We start from the raw sequence: 22,170 nt of genomic DNA on the forward strand, positions 1-22,170 counted from the left end.
CTTCTATTTATTTCACTTGAGAGAGTATATTAGAGAATAATATAAATTATATCTTGAAACTTTACCTAACAGCTTAAGTTATTGGGTTGAAATGATTCTTTAACAAAAATTACTTTAAACTCGTTTGTGTCAACTGCTAAGAAAAAAAATACTGTTTAAATAAAAATAATAACATATATTGACTTGATGAATGTATATCAATGCAATAAAACAGTAACTCAGTCTTTTTTTTTTTTTAAATAAATCAATGATCAAGTTTCTTATCTGTAATATAAAGCAAGCACTCCAACACCTTAGAAACTTTGACATTAACCATTATCGTAAATACAAATATTTAAAAGAATGCATGTCATCAAGCAGCACATAACTTTATGTTCATAAATAGCCTCATGATCTCCGCTCACAAACCTTCTCATCACCATCTTCCAATCATCATCATCATCATCAACAACAATCCAATTTATAGCCTCACTTTCAAAGATCTCCTCCAAACCCTCCATTTCTCCAACGTCATTTCACTCTCATATTTCCCTCGTGATTCCCTCAAAAAAAGCACCATCCATTCCTCAACTTGCACCCCTTTTACCCTCTCCCTCTCGTGCTCTCTCTCCTTCTCCCTCTAAAGGGCAGTGATCGATCTTTTCATGGTTAAAGCTCAAAGGGGTTGCTCTGAATAACAGCATGGGTGGTCATGGTGATCATCATAGAGAGAGAAACAAGAAAGAATCCAATAATGATGATGATGAAGATGGAACGGAATACGAAGTGCAAGATTTGAGAGACAGGATAAAATCATCAAGAGGGAGTCGATTTAATTTGTTAGAGAATGAGTTTGGACTCGTTAATAATACTGAGTCATCGTTGATTACAAATTTGAGAAGAAAACTGAGTCGTGAATCGGTTATTAATGGTATTCGTTACGTCTCCACAGGTCCCGCTATCCATCCTGATAACAGGTCAGTCATTCTTTTTTTTTCCTCCTTAAATATCTATTTTTCTATATTTATAATTTGTTTCCTTGATTTTAATTTTTTTTATTTAACAAAAGCTAGCATTTGACTAATTAATTTTTTTTTTAACTTTCCATTTATAATTATTAGTAGTGAGTTATATATGCATAATATTAGTTAAAAAAATAGAAATATTTAACGATTAATAGTGAGTTATGTATACATAATATTAGTTAAAAAAACAAAAATATATAAACTTTAAATATATTTATTTTTTACTAATATTATATATAATTATTTTAAAAACATTTTAAAAAAACAATCTTTATCTCACAAACAGGCTGCATATACGAGCATATTGCAATCAAATAATTTAATTGATTGACGCAACAAATCTTAGTTTTAAATAGACTAAATAGTTAATGTATTATTATCAACCTAGTTTATAAAGAAAATGATTTTTTTATATGGCGAAGCCGTCACTCCGGCCATTGTCATGCACGTGGGAGGCTATTACTGGGTAGAGTGTCATGCAAGTCTCGTCACTTCTCTGACTTCTGATTATATGGGGCTGATCGTACGGCTAGGAAATGCCCAGATTGATGACATGATAACATTTGTTTTATTTAATTTACGACAACAGCTGTCACAGTCATTTCTTAATGGTGGATTCACGTTTTGGGTCCCGTTTCATTTGAATTGGCCGTGACAGACGCTAAAGTGACCGTGGTGGTCACAGTTGTGCTGTGACGCTATGTTACGTAATAACATGGTACACTCTTTTTTTTAATAATTGCTGCAAGATTTCGAGGTGCTCATCCTCTGGGTTAATTTAAAATTATATTATTTCAAGATATGTTTTTTTTTTATAGAAAAAGTCAGAACAGTAATGTTTTTAAAAAGTCAAATCGACTCTTGCTTGTATTTTGACGAGGATGATTGAACTATGGTTTTACTAACTAGGTTAATTAAATTGGATCAACTATAAAATATGTTTGTTTCCACTGTCAAAAAAATATTTTTGAATTTTTTTTGATTTTTTTTCTTCACTTACCCTGGCCAAAGAGCTTGTAGAACGGATCATAAAATAAAATACAGTGTGTTAGAAAGTGGAGTAATAATTGTTTTTTAAAATATATTAAAATAATATTTTTTTATTTTTTAAAATTATTTTTATATAGTATATCAAAATAATTTAAAAATATAAAAAAATAATTTTTTTTTTAAATAATTCCGAAACGCAAAGCAAAACACGGAAGTCGCATTGTCGCATCAAGTGCGGGTGCCCCCAGCACCAGGCTTGGTTTGATGCATTGCCGAGCCTTTGTTCTGAACTAATGATTCAATGTTAAATCTAATCCAAATTAAAACAAATCTTTTACGTGATTTTTTATGCTTATGGAAGAGAAATATGAAACATTGCAGTTAAAATAATGCAGGTGGTATCGTGCATGGACAATATTTATACTATTATGGGCAGTGTACTCTTCCTTCTTTACACCAATGGAGTTTGGTTTCTTCAGGGGATTGCCTGAGAATCTCTTCATAATGGACATAGTTGGACAGGTTGCTTTTCTTCTTGATATCGTTTTACAATTCTTCGTTGCCTACAGAGACAGTCAGACTTATCGTATGATCTATAAGCGCTCTCCTATTGCTCTTCGGTTAGTTTCTCTCTTGTTTGCGTATCTACTGTGTCATGCAAATCCTTCTTTGCTTGCCTTTTGGTTGAATGATGTTCAGTGTGGATTCATCAGTGTTCACTGTCTAAGTGATATGAATCCAAGTGCTTAATTGCCCTGATTTGGGACTGGTTCTCTTGAATATTTTGTTTATGTGTGTCACCTTTTCTTCTTTTATGCTCTTGTTGCAGGTACTTGAAATCTCATTTCATCATTGATTTACTTGGCTGCCTGCCTTGGGACATCATCTTCAAGGTATCTGTTGCTCTAGAAGCATAATAGAACATTTGCTGAAATGCAGAATGAAGATAGGGTGGAGAAATAAATTGTTGTAGATCATGGATACCCGAAGATTTGAATGTTACAATGCTAATCGAGTCTAGGTCTCATAATCATTTTGGGATTTTCCTTTTATACAGGTTTGTGGACGTAGAGAAGAAGTGAGGTATCTTTTATGGATTAGGCTGAGCAGGGTGCGGAAAGTAACTTCTTTTTTCCAAAAACTGGAGAAGGATATACGAATTAATTACCTTTTTACGAGGATTGTAAAGCTTATAGTAGTAGAACTCTATTGCACACACACCGCAGCCTGCATCTTTTACTATTTGGCTACCACCTTGCCAGCTTCTCACGAAGGGTATACATGGATTGGAAGTTTGAAGATGGGTGGTTATAATTATACAAACTTCAGGGAGATCGATATTTGGATGCGGTACACAACATCTTTATATTTTGCCGTCGTCACTATGGCCACCGTTGGTGAGTTCCTTCTTTACATTATACTCTATTAGCACAACCTGAAGCTTTACAGTTTCCTCATTTTGGTTTATGTCAACATATGACTGGCAAATTGACTTGGGTTATTTCTGCATATGAACTTTCGCTTTCCATAATGAAGAGTAGTTAAACATTTAGTGAGAAAATTCCACGATGAAGTCTTGACCTATGGGGTCAAACACAAGAGGCATGGAGTATGCTATTTCAGAAAGCTACTGGAATGCCATAATCATTTATGTCCCATCTCCGCGAAGTGTTCTTGCTTGATTTTACACTGCTTCGTTGTATTCGATTCCTTTTATTTATGCTCACCAGTAAGAGCAGAAGGTTTCAGTTAAGATACCATATTCTTACACTTGCCATGTTTGAAGATTCTCTCTTGCTGTATACCTATGTTTTGCTGGAGTCTTCACTACTGCCTGACAAGCCTGCTGTTTTTGCCACAGGGTATGGAGATATACATGCTGTTAACTTGAGGGAAATGATATTTGTAATGATCTTTGTTTCCTTTGACATGATTCTCGGTGCATATTTGATCGGTAATATGACAGCAATAACAGTAAAAGGTTCAAAGACAGAAAAGTTCAGGGATAAAATGACTGATCTCATCAAATATATGAATAGAAATAGACTTGGAAAGGACATCCGTAATCAGATTAAAGGCCATTTGCGCTTACAGCATGAGAGTAGCTATACCGAGGCTTCTGCATTGCAGGATCTCCCCATCTCTATTCGTGCTAAGGTGAAGAACATGTTGAGAGATTCCTTTTTTTCCCCATTAAACCTTTTTTTTTTTTATTATATTGGATTTCATGGATATAGACATTGAGCTTTAGGAAAAAAGAGGAGTACAGAAATTGATGAGGTGATGTTTCAAGCTACGTGGGAAAGCAAAGCATAATTGTCCCCTTATTCCAAAATTAATTTGGAGAACCTTCTATTCCTTGGGATAAAGTATCATTTAGTTTCGTTAAAGAGCCACACCATGCCAATAATTACTAGTGAAATATTCACAAATAATTGTCAGAAAGAGGTGGATCCAGCATCATTTTCTTTTACACCTTGTCTTCTTTTAAAACACTGCATTTCTCTACAGAAAGTTTGCTATACTTTTTGACAGCTCTCATGATATCTGTCTCACTTATAATAATTTGATGATTATTCTTTGCTTGCAGATTTCCCAAACTTTGTACACAGAATATATCGAAAAGGTTCCCTTGGTTAAGGATTGCTCTGCCGAATTTATTAATCAAATTGTAAGTCTTTTCCTTTGGCATGTTATATCCCACTGGTGATAAATAAGTTCAAAAAACGGGGAAATTCCAAATGGTGTAGCAGCAATAAACTAGTAAAGCTCAAAATGCTACATCTTGTTTCAGTGAAATCATGGATTTCATTGCCAATCGCCATTGCAAGTTAATGGTTCAATTAAATTTTAACATCATCGATGGTCAAAATCTGTATTAGGCTCGTGGTTTGTTGTTCTTTCAGGAATCATCTGATCTTTATGTACCGTCCATGGAGGTGGACTTGACATGTTTCTGAAAAGCGGACTAATTAAAAAGTGTGCAACTCTGAGCATATGTGATATTCAATCTATCTGTCTATCAACAATCCACAGATTCATTCATCAAGGAAAAAAAACATTTCGAGAGGCTATTTTGCAGAAAACATGGCATATGTTATTGGTGTTGATAAATGGTCTATTACACTCAAGAGCCAACAATATTGGTATGCAAGGCTAGATTGTGAAACAGGATCTTGATTTATGTAGTTGTGAAAATTAAGCAAAATTTTGATCACTTGATGGAGTTGGTTGGATTAACGATTTTTTCCTCCATTATTTTCTTAAGTTCCTGGTAGTCTCTGTTGTCCTCTTGTAGAGTCGCTGTTCATTTCCTTTTGAATCTTCCTCCTTTTTGTCAAATTTTCTGCATCAGTGCATTGCTTGGTCTTACATCCTCATATTCTAACACTTGTTATTTTTCTCACCCTTTTTCTCCATGTTGTATGTTTTGTTGCAATGCTACTCATACATTGTAGGAGCCTCAGCTCTGTTATTCTCATCTTTCCTTTTCTTTTGTTCTTGCAGGTCATTAGGCTTCACGAGGAGTTCTTTCTCCCAGGAGAAGTAATTATGGAACAGGGGAACGTGGTAGATCAACTTTATTTTGTCTGTCATGGTGTGCTGGTACGATTCCTTATCGAATGGTCACTCAGTTTCAACATCTGGTTATCCATAGCTTCTCTTTGCTTCTCCTGTTTCGTTGGTTCTTAAACACTTTAGTATGAAGAACATATTTGGGATGTTATAATTCTAAAACTGTAATTTGCTTTCAAAGTTGATTCTGCCTGTTGATTTATCATATTCTGACAAAAATAAGAATTTCAACTATGATTTGTTACTGTGGTGGCGCTTTCAGATTTAGCCTCTCATTGACTGGGACTGTTACAGATGCATGCTGTTATTTAACTATTGGATCAACTTCCTTGTCAGAATCTTGGTGGTTCCAAAATTTTAATTTTTGAGTGGCATGCATAGGATATGTAGCGTCATGTTTGAACACATTTGTATGATCACTTCCTTTTTTCTCCTTGGTGCAGGAAGAGGTTGGAATAGGGCAAGATGGATCAGAAGAAACTGTCAAACTTTTGCCTCCTAACAGTTCATTTGGAGAAATTTCTATTCTTTGCAACATTCCTCAGCCTTATACAGTTAGAGTTTGTGAGTTATGTCGGCTTTTACGGATTGATAAACAATCTTTATCAAATATACTGGAGATTTACTTTTATGATGGACGCAGAATTTTGGACAACCTTTTAGAGGTAATTCAACTCTGTCAATATGCGCTTTCATCAAACTCATAGTCATGTTCTATTTTTTTTCTTCCACACTATTATGAAATCAATATCAGATTATTTATATACCCAATCTACAAAATTCTTGAACAATTTTTTTTATATTATTATTTTTGATAAGCCCAGGAAAATTCATTAAACACCTTGGGACCAAGAGCCCAGCAACCAAGGAGAAAGAAAACTCACAGCAGACATAACAAAATATTTGAACAAGTTATTTTAGATCTATATTTGACATCAAGGGATTAATACATGTCCATTAAGATCTAAATCAAGGTAAATTGACAGGGGAAAGAATCCAATCTTCAATATAAGCAGTTGGAATCAGATATTACATTTCATATCGGAAAGCAGGAAGCTGAACTTGCTTTGAGGGTGAATAGCACAGCTTATCATGGAGATCTTTATCAGCTGAAGGGCTTGATCCGAGCAGGTGCTGATCCCAATAGAACAGATTATGATGGAAGATCACCCTTGGTATACACAAAGCTCAAGTATATGATTGATCTCATTTTATTTCATTTATTATCATTTTTATGTGAGTCTGAATCATCAAAATAACACTTCTTATGCTGGCACATTTGACGCGGTCTAATTCCAGAGATGGATGAGCTCTACTATAATTTGTGCCATATGTTTGCAAATTGGTGCATGTTTTTTTTTTTTGTGCTTCCAAGCTATTTCTCCCAGTATCTGAGCAAGTATATATGTCATAAGGGTAGATTAAAGACGATGAAAAAATTGCTTTATCTGACAATAGCCTTTGTATTCAACAGCATCTTGCCGCATCTAGAGGTTACGAAGATACCACACTTTTCCTTATTCAAGAAGGAGTTGACATTAACATCAAAGGTAATTTGCTTATATTGGTGATTAATTGGCTATAAAACTTCTGTTGGTGGTTTGATGTTTTATTGACATATTGCTCATTAATACTATTAATATTTTTCTTGTACAGATAAATTTGGAAACACACCATTGTTGGAAGCTATCAAGAATGGACACGATCGAGTTGCATCTTTACTTTCTGAACAAGGGGCCATCTTGAACATAGATGATGCTGGTAGTGTTCTGTGTAGAGCTGTTGCAAGAGGGGATTCAGATTTTCTCAAAAGGGTTTTGTCCAATGGAATTGATCCAAACTCTAAAGACTACGATCACCGGACTCCACTTCATGTAGCTGCATCAGAAGGATTATATTTGATGGCAAAGCTGCTGATAGAAGCTGGTGCTAGTGTTTTCTCGAAGGACAGGTAGACCTGAAATTCATTTCGCTCAGTTTCTAACTAGATATGCTTGCATTTCAGTTATCTACTTTGGGGGCTATTTATATACGCAGCAGGCTCGCTTTATTAATTTAGGGTTTATTTTCCTAGTAATTTAGGCTTATTGATATATGAATAATGCAAAGATCTGATGCATCCTGTAAGTAGATGGGTGGGGAAATGTGAACTCTGGAACTTACTAATCAAGGGATTCTTTTATTAAAGCTTTTTCAGCCTTTTCTTCTCTCCCTTTCTCTTTATGATCTGAATAGTGACAAACGGGGCAGTGTATTTGACTTTCATTTACAGTTATATAGAGACACTCTTGACATTTTAAAATGATTTTTAGAGAACGAGAACACTGTTCTGATCACTGACCTTTTCTTGCGTATTTCAACTCCATAGATGGGGTAACACTCCACTTGTTGAAGGCCGGATCTGTGGGAACAAGAATTTGATCAAGCTGTTAGAAGAAGCAAAATCTTCCCAGAAATTGGAATTTCATTATGCCTCCCATGAAACCACAGGTAATTCCACTACTCTATGGACAGCTTCTATTATGCTCAAAGAAAATGAAATTTTTGAAAATATTCTAAATACTATGACAAAAAGCTTGTAAAATATGGCTTCCAAACAGATTGTTGAGAGAAGACTCATGAAAGAATTACAAAGAATAATTGATCTAATACTAATATAAAGAACAGCCTGTGGAGAAAAGATTTAGTCGAAAATTAAAGTATGGTTTGGTCTGCCCAAGGTTGTCATGCTTATTTTATGTAGATGCACTGAACCAGAATTGCATTTTGAACTGTGATGATTTCTCCCATCATATCTGGATTCTGTAATTGGCCAATCTAAAATGTCTGGTATAAAACAGGGTTGTTCTACTTGAACCCACCCTGTCTTCTTTTCGGGTCCAACACTTTGTTAGAATGTAGCTGAATGAAGCAATTGTTGGTGATTGATCTAGCAACCACATTTGAGATGCCGATAACAGAGAAGAGATGGGCATTTTGTTTTTGTTAGTAATGCTTGTTTTTAGATAACTGAGAACAGGATATGCATTTTGTCATAGTGAAGTTAATTTCATCTGATATTGCCAATTGCAGAAAAAATGCTCCCAAAGAAATGTACAATTTTCCCTTTCCACCCATGGGGTGCAAAAGAACAGAGAAGACCTGGAGTAGTACTATGGATCCCACACACCATGGAAGAGCTTGTAAAAGCAGCATCAGAGAAGCTACAGCTTCCAGATGGTTCTTGTATATTATCAGAAGATGCTGGTAAAATTCTTCAAGTAGACATGATCGATGATGGCCAGAAGTTGTATCTAACAAGTGATCAAACACATTAGTTATGAAGATCACCACAGTTGTAATATATGGTAGCCTAGTTTTGTATCATCATCTTTGTATTAGTTTCTTCTGCCTGCTGCATGTCTACGTTTTCTAAATCTAAATAAATGCTTATGATACAAGCATGCGATGATTATATTTCTGCAAAGACATGGTCCAAGAGAGTTCATTTGTTTCCCCAAGTTTTAGATTGTATAACATAGCAATGGCAACAATTTGATTTTGGCCTACGGCGACATCACTCATCGGCACCAAAAATCTTCAAGAACTTCACTGAATGTGTTGTTTTGGAGCCATATTTACGATTGCCAGTGCTGACAGAGTCAAGAACACTGTTAACAGTAAAACACAAGTGATTCAAGATGAAATTGCCAAACTGATGGGGACTGTCATCTCACCTGCTCCAAAACCAATATCTTAATCAATAGAGGAAATAAAGCAGAAAGTTATTCCACAAGCTTTAGGTTTCGTGGAGCATTAGGTAGGTAAAAGTACAAGAAGACAACTTGCTTTATATAAATATTCACTCTTGGTAAAGAAATTTATTACAGGGTCCTTCAGTTGAAAGGGTTTTTTTCAACTTGACTAGTCATCTGCAATGACATTGTTACCCTTGAGTTAACACCTAGTTATTTCTAGCCCTAATTAAGCTATAAGAAACAATGAACAGGCACAAAAGTGGATGAAATATAAAGTTGGATAGCACAAGGTTGCAGGGCCAGTTGACCAGTATGACATGCACAACAACAGATGCTGCTAAATTATCTTCAACAAGGCTCAATTGAGCTAGAAAAATCTGACTAAGCTCCGCGGACATGTTGAATTTGCTGGAAATGCTTCTGGGCTGCTCTGTTACTAGCAGCTGCTTGATGATCATTTACCTCATCTGTCAATAAGGAGCTGTCACTAGGTGAAGTTGAGCCATAAGATGTGAAAAGTAGAAAAAGGGTTCCTACAACACACCCCAGAAAGGGAAGAGAGGAACATATGTCCAGGGCTTGTCTGAGATTCATGGCTAGCTAGCTTATGTTTGCTGATCAAAACTTGGTAATCAGAATACCAAGAAAGACTTTGATGGAAATGCTCAGAAAGAAAGAATTTTGGGATAAGCTAGGATGATGGGTTTTTATAGTAAAGGTGTTAAATTTTCCTTGGAATATGAATATAATCTAATGCGTGGATATCAAGTCATGGAGAGATGCAATCTTACAAAAATGTCAAGCTACCATAAACTGCCCAGGTGGAAATCTCAGTGAGAAAACACATGACTTGACTTCCACAACCACAGGATGTTCCATAATTTCCATTGGATGATAATGTGGCAAGCTCCCATTTGATGCTTTTTTACCAGCTAATTCTCACTGGATGCTAATTACTTTATATAATGACTAATTAACTTTTAAATTAGACTAAATATTCAAATCTTGCTTCATAAATTTCTTGACAATTTTACATCATAAATAGCTACTATAAAATTAATTATAATTGAATGTGACTTCTTCTATTTGCTCTTTTGGGATTTTCACATGATACTCGCGAAGGCATGTCTTTCCTTTTAAGTCTATTTCAATTTAGATATGGTGTTTACATGATCACTATATAAATTTTAGCTTACATCCCACAATTAAGTACTGATTATGTAGTTATTAATTATTCATAATGTTAAGTAACTATTGGTATTGTTTAATGAGAAGTTATTATAAAATTAATTTCTACAATTATCATTTTCAAAATCACCATTTTGTTTGTTTTAAAATCAGTAGGATTTTCTCTGTATTAGTATTAAGGGTAAAAAGCCAATAAAATATTATGAATTATCACTATAGCCTTGGTTAATCTAAATCTATTGTTTTTTTTAAATGATATCATTTTAGAATTTAAGATGATTTAAAATAAAACTAAAATAACATCTAAGATAAACATTAAAAAAAAAATCATTGGCTTGGTTTCACATGAGTTTTGATTAAGTAAGATGAGTTTAATTAAGATAATTTCCTAAGTGGTTCAAAATAAAACCTAGCTTAAGTTAGGTTTTAGATAAATGGGTCATAGGATCAACCCTCCATATAAGCCAAGTTTGATATTATGCTAACTACTTTATCAATCAAATCAAGATCTAATGATCTAGATAAACCTTAACTCGTTGCCCATTTCATAGTCGCCCATCTTTAACAAACACAAGCTAAGAAAATGACAATAGTACCCCCAAATTTGAACACCCCAAAATCCCAATATAAAGCAACAAATATCTTCCATGAACAAGGGCATTATCGAAATAAAAGAAAAAAAAAACATTTCAGGAAATTTAGTGGAGAAAAAACCAATCAACGATGAGAAACTCTTAACCCATCACATATCTCATGCGATTGCCCAATCAGTAACAAACCTAACCCAATTTGACCATGATACTTCCAATCTCAACACTCAACAATCCCAAACAAACAGAAAATATCTTCCTCATCAAAGACATTATTGTAAAAAAAGTGCATTTTTAAAAAATTTCTAGCAGGAAGTAACTAACACCCTTTTTCATTTCGTTGAGAGAGTTCCTCTTTCTTTCCCTACAATTTCTCTCTCTAGTGCTCTTTTAATGAGAAAAATTTCAAGAACCAAAAACATAACTAAAGAGAGTGATAACTTATCACAGGTTGAATTTGGCAGAGCTGAATTCTAAAGGGAAGGAAGAACATTCCAGATAGAGGGTTTGCTTTCAAATTAAAATGACTGTTAGACAACATTACCGTTAGGATTTATTTTCATAGCCATACATTGTGTTTTAATTAGTACAAAGTTTGTTAAGAAAGAATGTCATGTGTGGCCAAAAGAGAGAACATAGGTAATTATTTTTTCATATAAGAATTTGTAATAAAATTGGCAAAAAAGAAAGAAAGAATACAACGATGAATGAATAATGACAATTTATGTGAACTCTTTCCTCTCTCTCTCTCTCTCTCTCTCTCTCTCTCTCTCTCTCTATTCTTTCTAACAAAATATTCTCTCTTATCTTCTTGGGGTTAGCTGCTAGCCTCTCATTCTTTAAGTTCACCTAGATAGAATCCTGGTTGGATCTATTTCAATCCAACTTGTAGAAAGTGGTATAAGAGCCACTAATATTTGGATGCGGGTTATGGCTTTTAACACTCGATTCTAAGATCTTAAAAGGTTAGAAGAATCCTTAAAATCTGCAAGTAAAGAATAATTACAAAAGTATGAATATATTATGAAACTATTAGAGATATATGGTCAACAACTGAAAGATATTAAGTCCACCCATGAAGCCAAGTTTGGGAAGCTTAAAAAGCTTATTAGTGAGTTATCTTACCAACAAAGCTCCATTCTACAGAAATTACAACCATTCTATAGTAAAAATGAGTATCATAAAAAATCATTAAACCTCTAATTAAGTGGGATCTACTACAAGATCATGTTGGACTTGTGAAGGTAATTACCACCCTTACAAGGTATATAAATCTAAACAAGACTTCTTTAACTTTGATGACGATTATGTACACAAATTGTTATACAAGTGAAATTAGTGTTTTAACATAGAAGAAGTTGCTGATTTTGAGAAGCTTAAGTTAACCCTATACTATCTTGATGGAATGTCCTTTCACTAGCACTAAAAATTCATGAGAAATAAAGGTAGCCAAGTGGTGACTTGGGGTGAATATATGAAAGTAATATGTTGTAGGTTTGGGAGGTTAGAAAGATCCACTAGAAAAACTTAAAGATCTTAAGCAAATGGGAGATCTAAAGGCTTACATTAAAGACTTTGTTATGCTATGGAACAAGAAAGAAATTAACAAGAAGTAAGCTTTATTGTTTTTCATGGGGGGTTTTAGAGGTGAAAGTCATAAATTTAGTGAAAATGTTTGAACTTAAAGCCTTAAAACAAGCTTACTTAGCATGCTTATAAGAAAACACATTAGCCTACAAAAGATCCCACCAAAATTATTCCAAACTTCCTTTATAAACCACTAACTAAGTAGTCTAACCTATAACTAGCAACCATCAAACACCTTATAAACCTCCATCTTCATTGACTATTGGTAATCGAAAACCTTCTTAAAATAACATATTACCCACTCCTAACCAAAATCTCCATTACAAACCAACTATGAAACTTATAAAATCTATAAAGAATAAGAAGTTAGATGAAATAAAGGCCAAAGAATTATGTTTTTGGTGTGATGAAAATTTATACCAGGCTATAAATATAAAAACAAGAAACTATACTCTTTATGTATTGTAAAGGATAAAGATAAGAAGGTGGAGGATAGTGGTAGAGTTGAATGGGAGAAACCTAATCCTTAACAAATTACCCTACACATCTCAATCAATGCTTTAGAAGAAGTCATTGGTTTTCACACTCTAAGAGTTATTAGAAGGGTGGATAAATATCCATTTTTTATTATGGCAGACTTTGGTAGAACTCATAATTTTCTCAACACTCAAATGGCCAACAAATTACATTGTAACCTTACAACTATAAAGCTATTGATAATGGAAGCAACAAATATGAGAACAAAGCTTTCCACAGTTGTATATAGGAAAATGCAATGGGTTAATTTGTGGTTGATGTGTTCACTAAAAGGTTGAATAATTATGACATGGTGTTAGGTATACAATAATTAGTCATGTTAGGCAATATTATGTTTGATTACAAGGAGTTATAAATGAATTTTTAGTGACATAGTCAGGAAGTGATATTTAATGAAGAAAATCATGTTATGTTATAAACCATCAGGTTGAATAAATCAATAACCTGCTAGATAATCCAACTCAAACAGTGGAGGCCAACTTGTGTTGTTTAAGGCTAATTCAAGAAGTTAACATTGAGATACATTCAATGTTTGCTACTCTCTCACTTAAGGCTAAAAAGGATTCTAACTCTAAAGTCATTGTTATCAAGGTATATTTAGGGAACTTAAAAGCTTACCTCCACCAAGACCTCATAACCAATCTATATCTCTAAAAGATAGAGCTTAACCTGTCAACTTGAGGCTTTACAAGTATTTTGGGTTATAAAAGGATATTGCAGAGAAAATGGTTTCAGAAATGCCAGAGTCTAGCATTATATAACATAACCATAGTCTTTTTACTTCTTAATAAACTTAATGAAAAAGAAAAACAACTTATAGAGACTTTGTGTGGACTAAAGGGCATTCAACAAGCTTACAGTAAAAAACAAATTCCCTATACCATTGATTGGTGAGTTAATAAAGAAACTAGTGGGCGCAACAATCTTCTCCAAGATTGACCTGAGGGCAGGTTATCACCAAATTAGAATAAGTCATGGGGATATATCTAAGATAGTATTTAGGACTTATAATGGTCACTATGAGTTTTTAGTCATGCCTTTTGGCCTAACTAATGTCTCAACCACCTTTTAGAGCTTAATGAATGAAGTATTTTATATGAACCTCAGGAAGTTTATTCTTATGTTATTTGATGACATTCTAATCTATAATTATACTTTTACTAACCACCTAAGATATTTTTAGATTGTGTTTGAACTCTTAAGGTCTCATTAATTAGTTGCTAAAAACAATAAATATATCTTTTGTAATGATAGTGGAATACTTAGCCATATCATTTTCAATGAAAAGATGGCTACTAATTTATATAAAATACAAACCATAGTGGATTGACCTATTCTCACCAATATCAAATAACTCAAAGGCTTTCTTGGATTGATTGAGTATTATAAGAAATTTATAAGGGTTTATAGCTCCATATGTAAATTCCTAACAAATTTACTGAAAAAATACTTTTGAATAGGATGTTAAGGCTACAACTACCTTTAGATTCCTTAAAGAAGTCCTAACTAAGCTATATGTTCTAACCCTGATAGCTTTCAAAAAAGATATTTATGGTGGAGATTGATGCTTCAAGGATGGGCATAAAGATAATATTGATCCAAGAAAGGCATCTTATAGATTTTATTAGCAAGTTTTTGGGTCCAAGGTAGCAATTTCTGTTTACTTATGAAAAAGAAATGTTGACCATCCTACATGTTATAGAAAAATAGAGGCACTACTTATAGGGAAAGTATTTTAAAAGTAAGACAAACCATGTCAGTCTCAAGTATCTACTTGATCAAAAGGTAACTTGTCCTTCTTAATATTTATGGCTAGCTAAACTATTGGGTTTTTATTATGAAATTAAGTATATGAAAGGCAATGAAAATGTGGTAGTTGATGCCCTATCTAGAATTTCTAGTGGTGAATTATGTGCTTTAGAATTGTCAACCATTTCCACCAATATTATAAAAAAGGTTAGGGCCTTATGGGAAAAGATAAGATTGTACAAACCATCATTTAATCTTTTTAAGGATCCTATTTCCCACCCTATTATAAGTGGGTAAGCAACCACCTTAATATTAAGAAAAATATAGTTTTTGGTAATGATCCTACTCTATATAATAAGCTAATATCATTGTGTCATGACTCTTTCATGGGTGGACACTCCAGTGCCAAAGTAATTGTAAAGAGAGTAAAGGGTATATTTTACTAGAAAAGGTAGTAGAAGCATGTAAGGTAGTTTATGAGGGAATGTCTTTTCTGTTAAAAGAACAAGAATGAAAATGTATTCACCCTAGGGTTATTGTAGCCTCTTCTCATCCTACAAGCAATATTCATTGATATCAAAATGGATTTTATTGAAGGTTTGCCCGAATCTAATGGAAATGAGGTTATTTTTATAGTAGTAGATAGATTTAGCAAGAATGCTCTCTTCATGGCTCTTACTCATCCTTATACAGCTATCACTACGGCCAGGGTTTTTATGGACAATGTATACAAACTATATGACCTACCTGCTACCATAGTGAGTGATAAAGATTCAGTTTTCGTGAGTCGGTTTTGAAAAATTTTCTTTAACTATCAAGGAGTGAATCTATATTATTATATTATCTACTATACATAGTCTAATAGAAAAATTAAGGTAGTGAAGAAGTTTTTAGAAAATTTACTAAGGTGTATGACTGAAGAGGTGCTTTCACAATGGTCAAAATGGTTATACCTATATGAATGGTGGTATAACACCAATTATGATACTTCTACTTAAACTACCCTTTATAAAGTTCTTTATAGGCTAACTCCAGTAATTGACATTCTTTATTATTTTAAAGATTCAATTGTAGAATTAATGGACAATTTCCTGACTAAGAGGGAAAACATGTTTAAATTGATTAGAGATAATTTATTAAAATCTCAACATAGGATAACATATCTATCCAATAAGAAAAGAAGTGAAAGATAATTTGCAATTGGGGACCTAGTCTACCTTAAACTACAACCTTATAGGAAAAAAATCAGTTGTATAAAGAAACATATAGAAGTTAGCATTAATATATTATGTAGGTGATTAGGAGGACTGACATTGTGATCTATAAGTTGTGTCTACCTCCTTCTACAATGATTCATCTAGTCTTTCATGTGTCATAGCTGAAGAAACAAATGAAAAATAAAATGGTGCAAACTACCTTACCTAATCTCCCTCATGAGCCAACTCTCAAGCCTTAAGCAATTCTGGATAAAAGGATTGTCAAAGAGGGTAACCACACTGCCACCCAAGTCTTAGTTCATTGGAATTTTTTACCTCTCTCTAATGTAACTTGGGAGTTTGTTGATGACCTTTTTTTGAGGTTTTCTCATTTCTTTCTTAAAAAAAAGTTTGTTTTGAATGAGGCAAAATTATCACAAAGTTGAATTTGGCAAAGCTTGATTTTAAGGAGGATGAAGAACATTCATTGGACATAGGGTTTGTTTTGAAATTAAAATGATTTTAGGATTTATTTATAGCAATACATTATGTTTTAAATAGTACAAAGTTTATTAAGAAAGTATACCATGTGTGGCTAGAAGAGAGAATGTAGGTAGTTATTTTATCATATAAGAATTTGTAATAAAATTAGCATAACAAAAGAATACAATGATGAATGAATAGTGACAATTTCTGTGAACTCTCTCTCTTTTGATTCCTTCTAAAAATATTCTCTTTTATCTTTTGGGGGTTGGCTATTAGTCTCTCCTTTTTCAAGTTTACCTAGATAACATCTAGGTTGGTTTTATTTCTATCAAACTTGAAGGAGGACTAAATAAGGTTTTCTTTGAGAATGTCAAAACCAATTCTTAAAAATTACAAGAACAGGAAAAGATTAACAAAACTCTATAATTTCAAAACATTTTGAAACTGGATTGCCTTATTAGTCCTATTAGTTTATTTCGGATAACATTCAAGTGTTTCTTTAAAAATATGAAGAACCTAAAGATTATAAAGTAGAGGGAATGTCTATTTGGTGTACTTTGTTTGTTATTGAAAGTAAAAACTTTGTTGTTCCGCTTTACACCATTGAAGATGTTAACAAGTCAGTTAAATCATTTTGTGATTAATACAAATGCAATTGTAAAGTCTGATTCTTTTTTTTAATTGTTCGTGTGATTTCTTAAATTGTGTTTTTGTTATAACATGGGTAGATTCCTCAAAACTCTAAAAATAATGATAGTTTTTGAAAGATATAATACAAGGTTGTTTATATACAAGAAAAATGTATTAATTAATAAAATTCTAATTAAATTAAAAAATCTAATCTAAATAGAAAAAAAAATCTAAAACAACAAGGTAAATAAAGAAAATCACGGGTGGTAGCTTCTAAGCTGACTTTAGGCATGTTATCGAACTTGGATGAACCTGTTTTTTAAATATCCATAAGGAAGAGTGCTTTTACAATGTTCTAATATAATTTTAGTTTGATTTAATGGCCAGATCAAAATCTATAACTTTTTTATGTCAAAATTTCATTTGCTATGTCTATATTTCATGTTGAATAAAGGTTTTTGTTATGTGCCCTGAGTTATGTTGTTTATGGGTCAAGTTTGGTTTTATTATTGATTTTTGTAATGGGATTTTGTGGTTTTTTGGGTTTGAAATTTGGGGTTTACGTGCCAAAGAAAAAATTCCCTTGTTTATGATTTTGGTTCATTATCAATATATGATTTAGGTTGGAGTCACAATAAAGTGTTGTTACATCGTCTTTCTTTTCACCAATATCCTTCATGATTCTCCTCAACCAAATCACTTGAATAGTTATCATGGCTGTTGAAACATCTTCAACTTCAGTTATAGATTAAGCCACCATTTGTTGCTTCTTTGAGAACCATAAATACACTTGAACCCATTGAAAAAAATATATTTTAAAGTGCCCATCATATTATCTACACAACCAGCCCAATCATTGTCAGAAAACCCATTCAACTTCACTTTATAGTTTTTGCTATACTGGATAGATACAATGACTAAATGCTCTTTGAACATACCTTAACACCTGTTTTACTACTCTAAAATGAATACATCTAGGATTACTCATGAATCTAGCCAACATGCTTGCTGCAAACATAATGTCAGACATTCTTGCAGTGATATACAAAAAGTTTCCAATAAAACTTTTATACAAAGTTGCATTCACTTTCTTTTCTCTATCATCCTTCTTTAATTTCTCATTCACAATAGAAAGGTATTTCAACTAAATTGTAGCCATATATTTTGAACATCTTCAGCATGTTTTCAACATATTTCTTTTAACAAATAAAGACTCTTTCATCTCCTTGGTAAATATCCATGGTAAATAAATGATTAAGCAATCTTAAGTCACTCATTTCATAATTCTTCATCTCTTTCTTCTTAAACTCTTCAATCATTCTTTCATTGTTTTTGGTAAATATCAAATCATCAACATACAAAGTAACAATAAGGACACCACTCGCACCTTGTCTTTTTTACATTCAAGGTAGGCTCACTTTTACTTTTTAAGAAGCTGTTTTCATCAAAATAACCATAAATTTGATTGTACCAAGCTTTAAGAGCTTGTTTCAACCTATAAAGTGCTTTTTTCAATCTATACATTTTTTTTTACCTTTAATCACATTATTGAGGATGTTTAACATAAACCTTTTCTTTCAATTTTACCATTCAAGAAAGCTAATTTTACATCAAGTTGGTATAATAACCAACCATTTGAGCTACTACTGTAATAAGTGCTCTAATGGTATCCAGCTGACCTATTAGAGTAAAAGTCTCATCATAATCAACACTCTGCTGCTATGAATAACTCTTTACAACAAGCCTTGCTTTGTTTCTTGCTATCAACATAATGTTTTACCTTGTAAATCCACTTCAAGCCAATCACTTCTTTGTTTTTTAGCTTGTGAACAAGTTGTCATGTCTTCTTCTTCTCAATAACATCAGTTTTTTCTTGCACAACATTTCTTTAATTTTTATTCTTAATAGTTTCTTCAAAGTTTTCAGGTTTCATAATGCAAATTTTACACCTTGCATACATATCACTCAAGTTTTTTTTATCTTTTTTTGAACTGAGCTTGATAAAGATGAACTTGATCTTGATAGAGATTGTAGTGGTGCCCCTTTTTTTCCCACCACCACAACCACCACCATCATCATCATGAGGAAATTTTTCTTGTGAAACAACCGTAATAACTAATTCTTTCTCAATCTTGCCTTGCTCCCAATTCCAAAAAGCATCTTTATAAAAAAATCATATTCAACTAACAATCACTTTGTTTGTCTTCAAGTTGTATAACTTATAACCTTTAAATATTGAGCTATAGCCAATAAATATACATTTTTCACTTGTCTCATCTAGCTTGTGTCTCTTCTTCTTCGGTATTTGAGCATAACAAACACTACCAAATACCTTTAAGTGCTTTACGAATGACTATCTTTTAATCCAAGTTTCAAATGATATGCTACCCTAAACAATCTTTGTAGGACACCTATTAATCAAATAAATAGATGTATACACTGCTTCAACCCAAAAACTCTTAGGGAGTTTCTTCAAATACAACACACACTTCGTCATCTCTATCATGGTTTAATTCTTCCTTTCCAAAACTTTATTTTTAGGGTGTGTAGCCAATAGTGAGCTACCTTTCAATACCTTTATCTTCACAAAACTTAAAAAACAATCTTCAAGTGTACTCTTTTTAAGAATGAGATTGAGTGTACTCAATAAACAACACAAAACACCTATTTTGAGAAAGAGATGGGGTGGACATCAAACCACAAATATTAATGTGCATCAACTTAAGTACATTCTTGGCTCTTTATGCTACTAGTGATTTAAGGCTAACAAAATTCAAGTGATTGAGTCTCCTATGCCATAACCTTGAATCACCAGTCACATCCATCTTCAAAGCTACATGTTTTCCACACTTTAAGTCAAGTAGAAACACTTATTCAACATCTTCACCCTTGCCATAACTTGCCTTCTCAGAGTTTTATAATAAATAATGCAATATTAGCTTTCAACATGTAATGAATATCTATGCTCTATAAGTTGTCCAACACTCAACAAATTTCGGTCAACTTGTGGCACATGCATTACCTCACAAATCACCTTTTTTCCCTTCTTAGTTTCAACTCCAATGGTACCTAAACCACTTGCACTTATAAATTCTCCATTTTGAATCTTCACTTTATTTTGTCTTTTTATATCAATATCATTGAACATGTCTTTGTTTTGTGTCATGTGATTGCTACAAGCACTATCAATAAGCCATTGTCTATTCTTGTCTTTCATGCTACTTTGACTAGCATAAAACATGCTTTCATTACCTTCCTTATCTTTGGTAACATTTGCTTGTTGATCATTCCTCACACCATAATCTTTAGTTAAGTGACCAAACCCCTTACAATTGAAACATTGTGTCTCCTTTTTATACCAATAATTTCTAGACTCATGGCCTAATTTATTACAAGAGTAACACTTTTTAGAATCACCATATCCTTTGCCCAAATTCATTCTTCCCCTTCCCCATTGATTTCTACCAATTCCTCTATTTCTACCCCTACTATATCCTCCACCTCTAAATGATTCAACACCTATTTTCACATCACTTGTAGATCCCTTCTCTTGGATTTGTTTACCAAGAGTGTGCTTTGATTGAAAAGCACTCTCCATTACTTTTCACTTCTCTTTATTAATATCTTCTCATAAGACTTTAAAGAACCCATCAACTCATGAACACTCAAACTAGACAAGTCTTTAGTTTTTTATTTGATCGCCATAGTAAGATCAAACTTCTTTGGAAGGCTAATCAACACTTTTTCTATAACTTTTTTTTTTATCACTAATCTCCTCACCATAACTTTTCATTTGATTCATAACCTTAATAATCCTATTAGTAAACTCATCAACAACTTTATTTTTCTCCATTTTCATTTCTTTAACTGTCTTCACTTTGTAAGTTAACAGCTCTTACCTTCACATCACCTTCATATTCACTTTGCAAAGTCTTCCATGTTTGCTTTGCTTTTGTGGCTCTCATGATCCCTGAGAAAATAGGATCATCAACTCCTCTTAGAATAAACCCAAGAGCTGCAACATCTCTACTCCTTTTTTTTTTAAATCTTTGAGTTGTGCTACCGAAAGATTGTCAATATTTTTGGGTTTTTTATATGCTACCTCCACCATTTCCTACAAGTCAAGAGAGATAGTAAAATCTTTATCTTTATGCTCTAAAACTCATAGTTGTCTCCTTTGAATATTGAAGGTTAGACTTAACTCTAACTTGAGCTATCTTTTTAGAACATATTTTTCTTTCTTTGAACTTGAACAAAACTTCTCTTTAACCTCTGTTACCAATCTAATGGGTTGTAGTTTGGCTGGTTTCTACTCCTAATAATAATTACAAAACACAAATTGAATATATCACACAAATATTGTGTAATTTTATGTTACAAAACTCACACATGAAAAGGATTACAATGAAAGAGACTTCTCACACTCTACAGCTGCTATTTTTTGTTTTTATTTTTTATTTGTTTTCAGCCTTTTGGGCTTCTGCACTTGCTGCCTTCTATTTTACAATGCATTCTGCGACATCTGTACATTTATCAGTTAACTTTAAGCTAACTATAATAAACTAACTTTACAACATATTAACATTAATATAAACTCTACAAGAAAGCGCTTCCTGGTGAGATTCTTGTGCTTCCATTGCATGCTCCGGTGCTGGAACCAAAGCAAGAAGTAGAAAGTGCATTGCGGGACACTTACAGCATGCTGGAGAGATTCATAATTCTGATTGAGATAAAACATATGGAAGATCTAGGAGATAAGGACTTGTTGGGTAAATTTGTCGAATCTGGTGAAGAGATTTCTATGAAAGGGTATGGCATGGATATAAATTCTCAGCTGAGGCACGAACGTGGGCTGGATAACTGGAAGGTAAAATGTGAATGGGGGGCTTGTGACGATGAT

At 33.1% G+C, this 22,170-nt stretch overlaps 1 protein-coding gene across 2 annotated transcripts; it reads left to right on the top strand.

Annotated features, from left to right (window-relative positions):
* The first annotated feature begins 348 nt into the window (after positions 1–348).
* LOC7487407 (potassium channel SKOR) lies at positions 349–9,036 on the top strand. Of its 2 annotated transcripts, XM_002305858.4 has the most exons (13): positions 357–956; positions 2,390–2,614; positions 2,824–2,887; positions 3,052–3,391; positions 3,856–4,151; positions 4,585–4,665; positions 5,502–5,600; positions 6,014–6,235; positions 6,557–6,745; positions 7,045–7,120; positions 7,227–7,521; positions 7,939–8,060; positions 8,643–9,036. In XM_002305858.4, the coding sequence occupies exons 1-13, from the start codon at positions 682–684 to the stop codon at positions 8,885–8,887; spliced, it is 2,529 nt and encodes an 842-aa protein (XP_002305894.3). In that variant the 5' UTR covers positions 357–681; the 3' UTR covers positions 8,888–9,036. The 2 variants fall into 2 exon arrangements, with proteins under 2 accessions (XP_024455954.1, XP_002305894.3); XM_024600186.2 differs by lacking the exons at positions 7,939–8,060; positions 8,643–9,036 and having other exon boundaries at positions 349–956; positions 6,557–6,762; positions 7,227–7,465.
* The last annotated feature ends 13,134 nt before the right edge of the window (positions 9,037–22,170 follow it).

Source organism: Populus trichocarpa, chromosome 4 (assembly GCF_000002775.5).
Source record: "Populus trichocarpa isolate Nisqually-1 chromosome 4, P.trichocarpa_v4.1, whole genome shotgun sequence".
NCBI classification, from domain to species: domain Eukaryota; kingdom Viridiplantae; phylum Streptophyta; class Magnoliopsida; order Malpighiales; family Salicaceae; genus Populus; species Populus trichocarpa.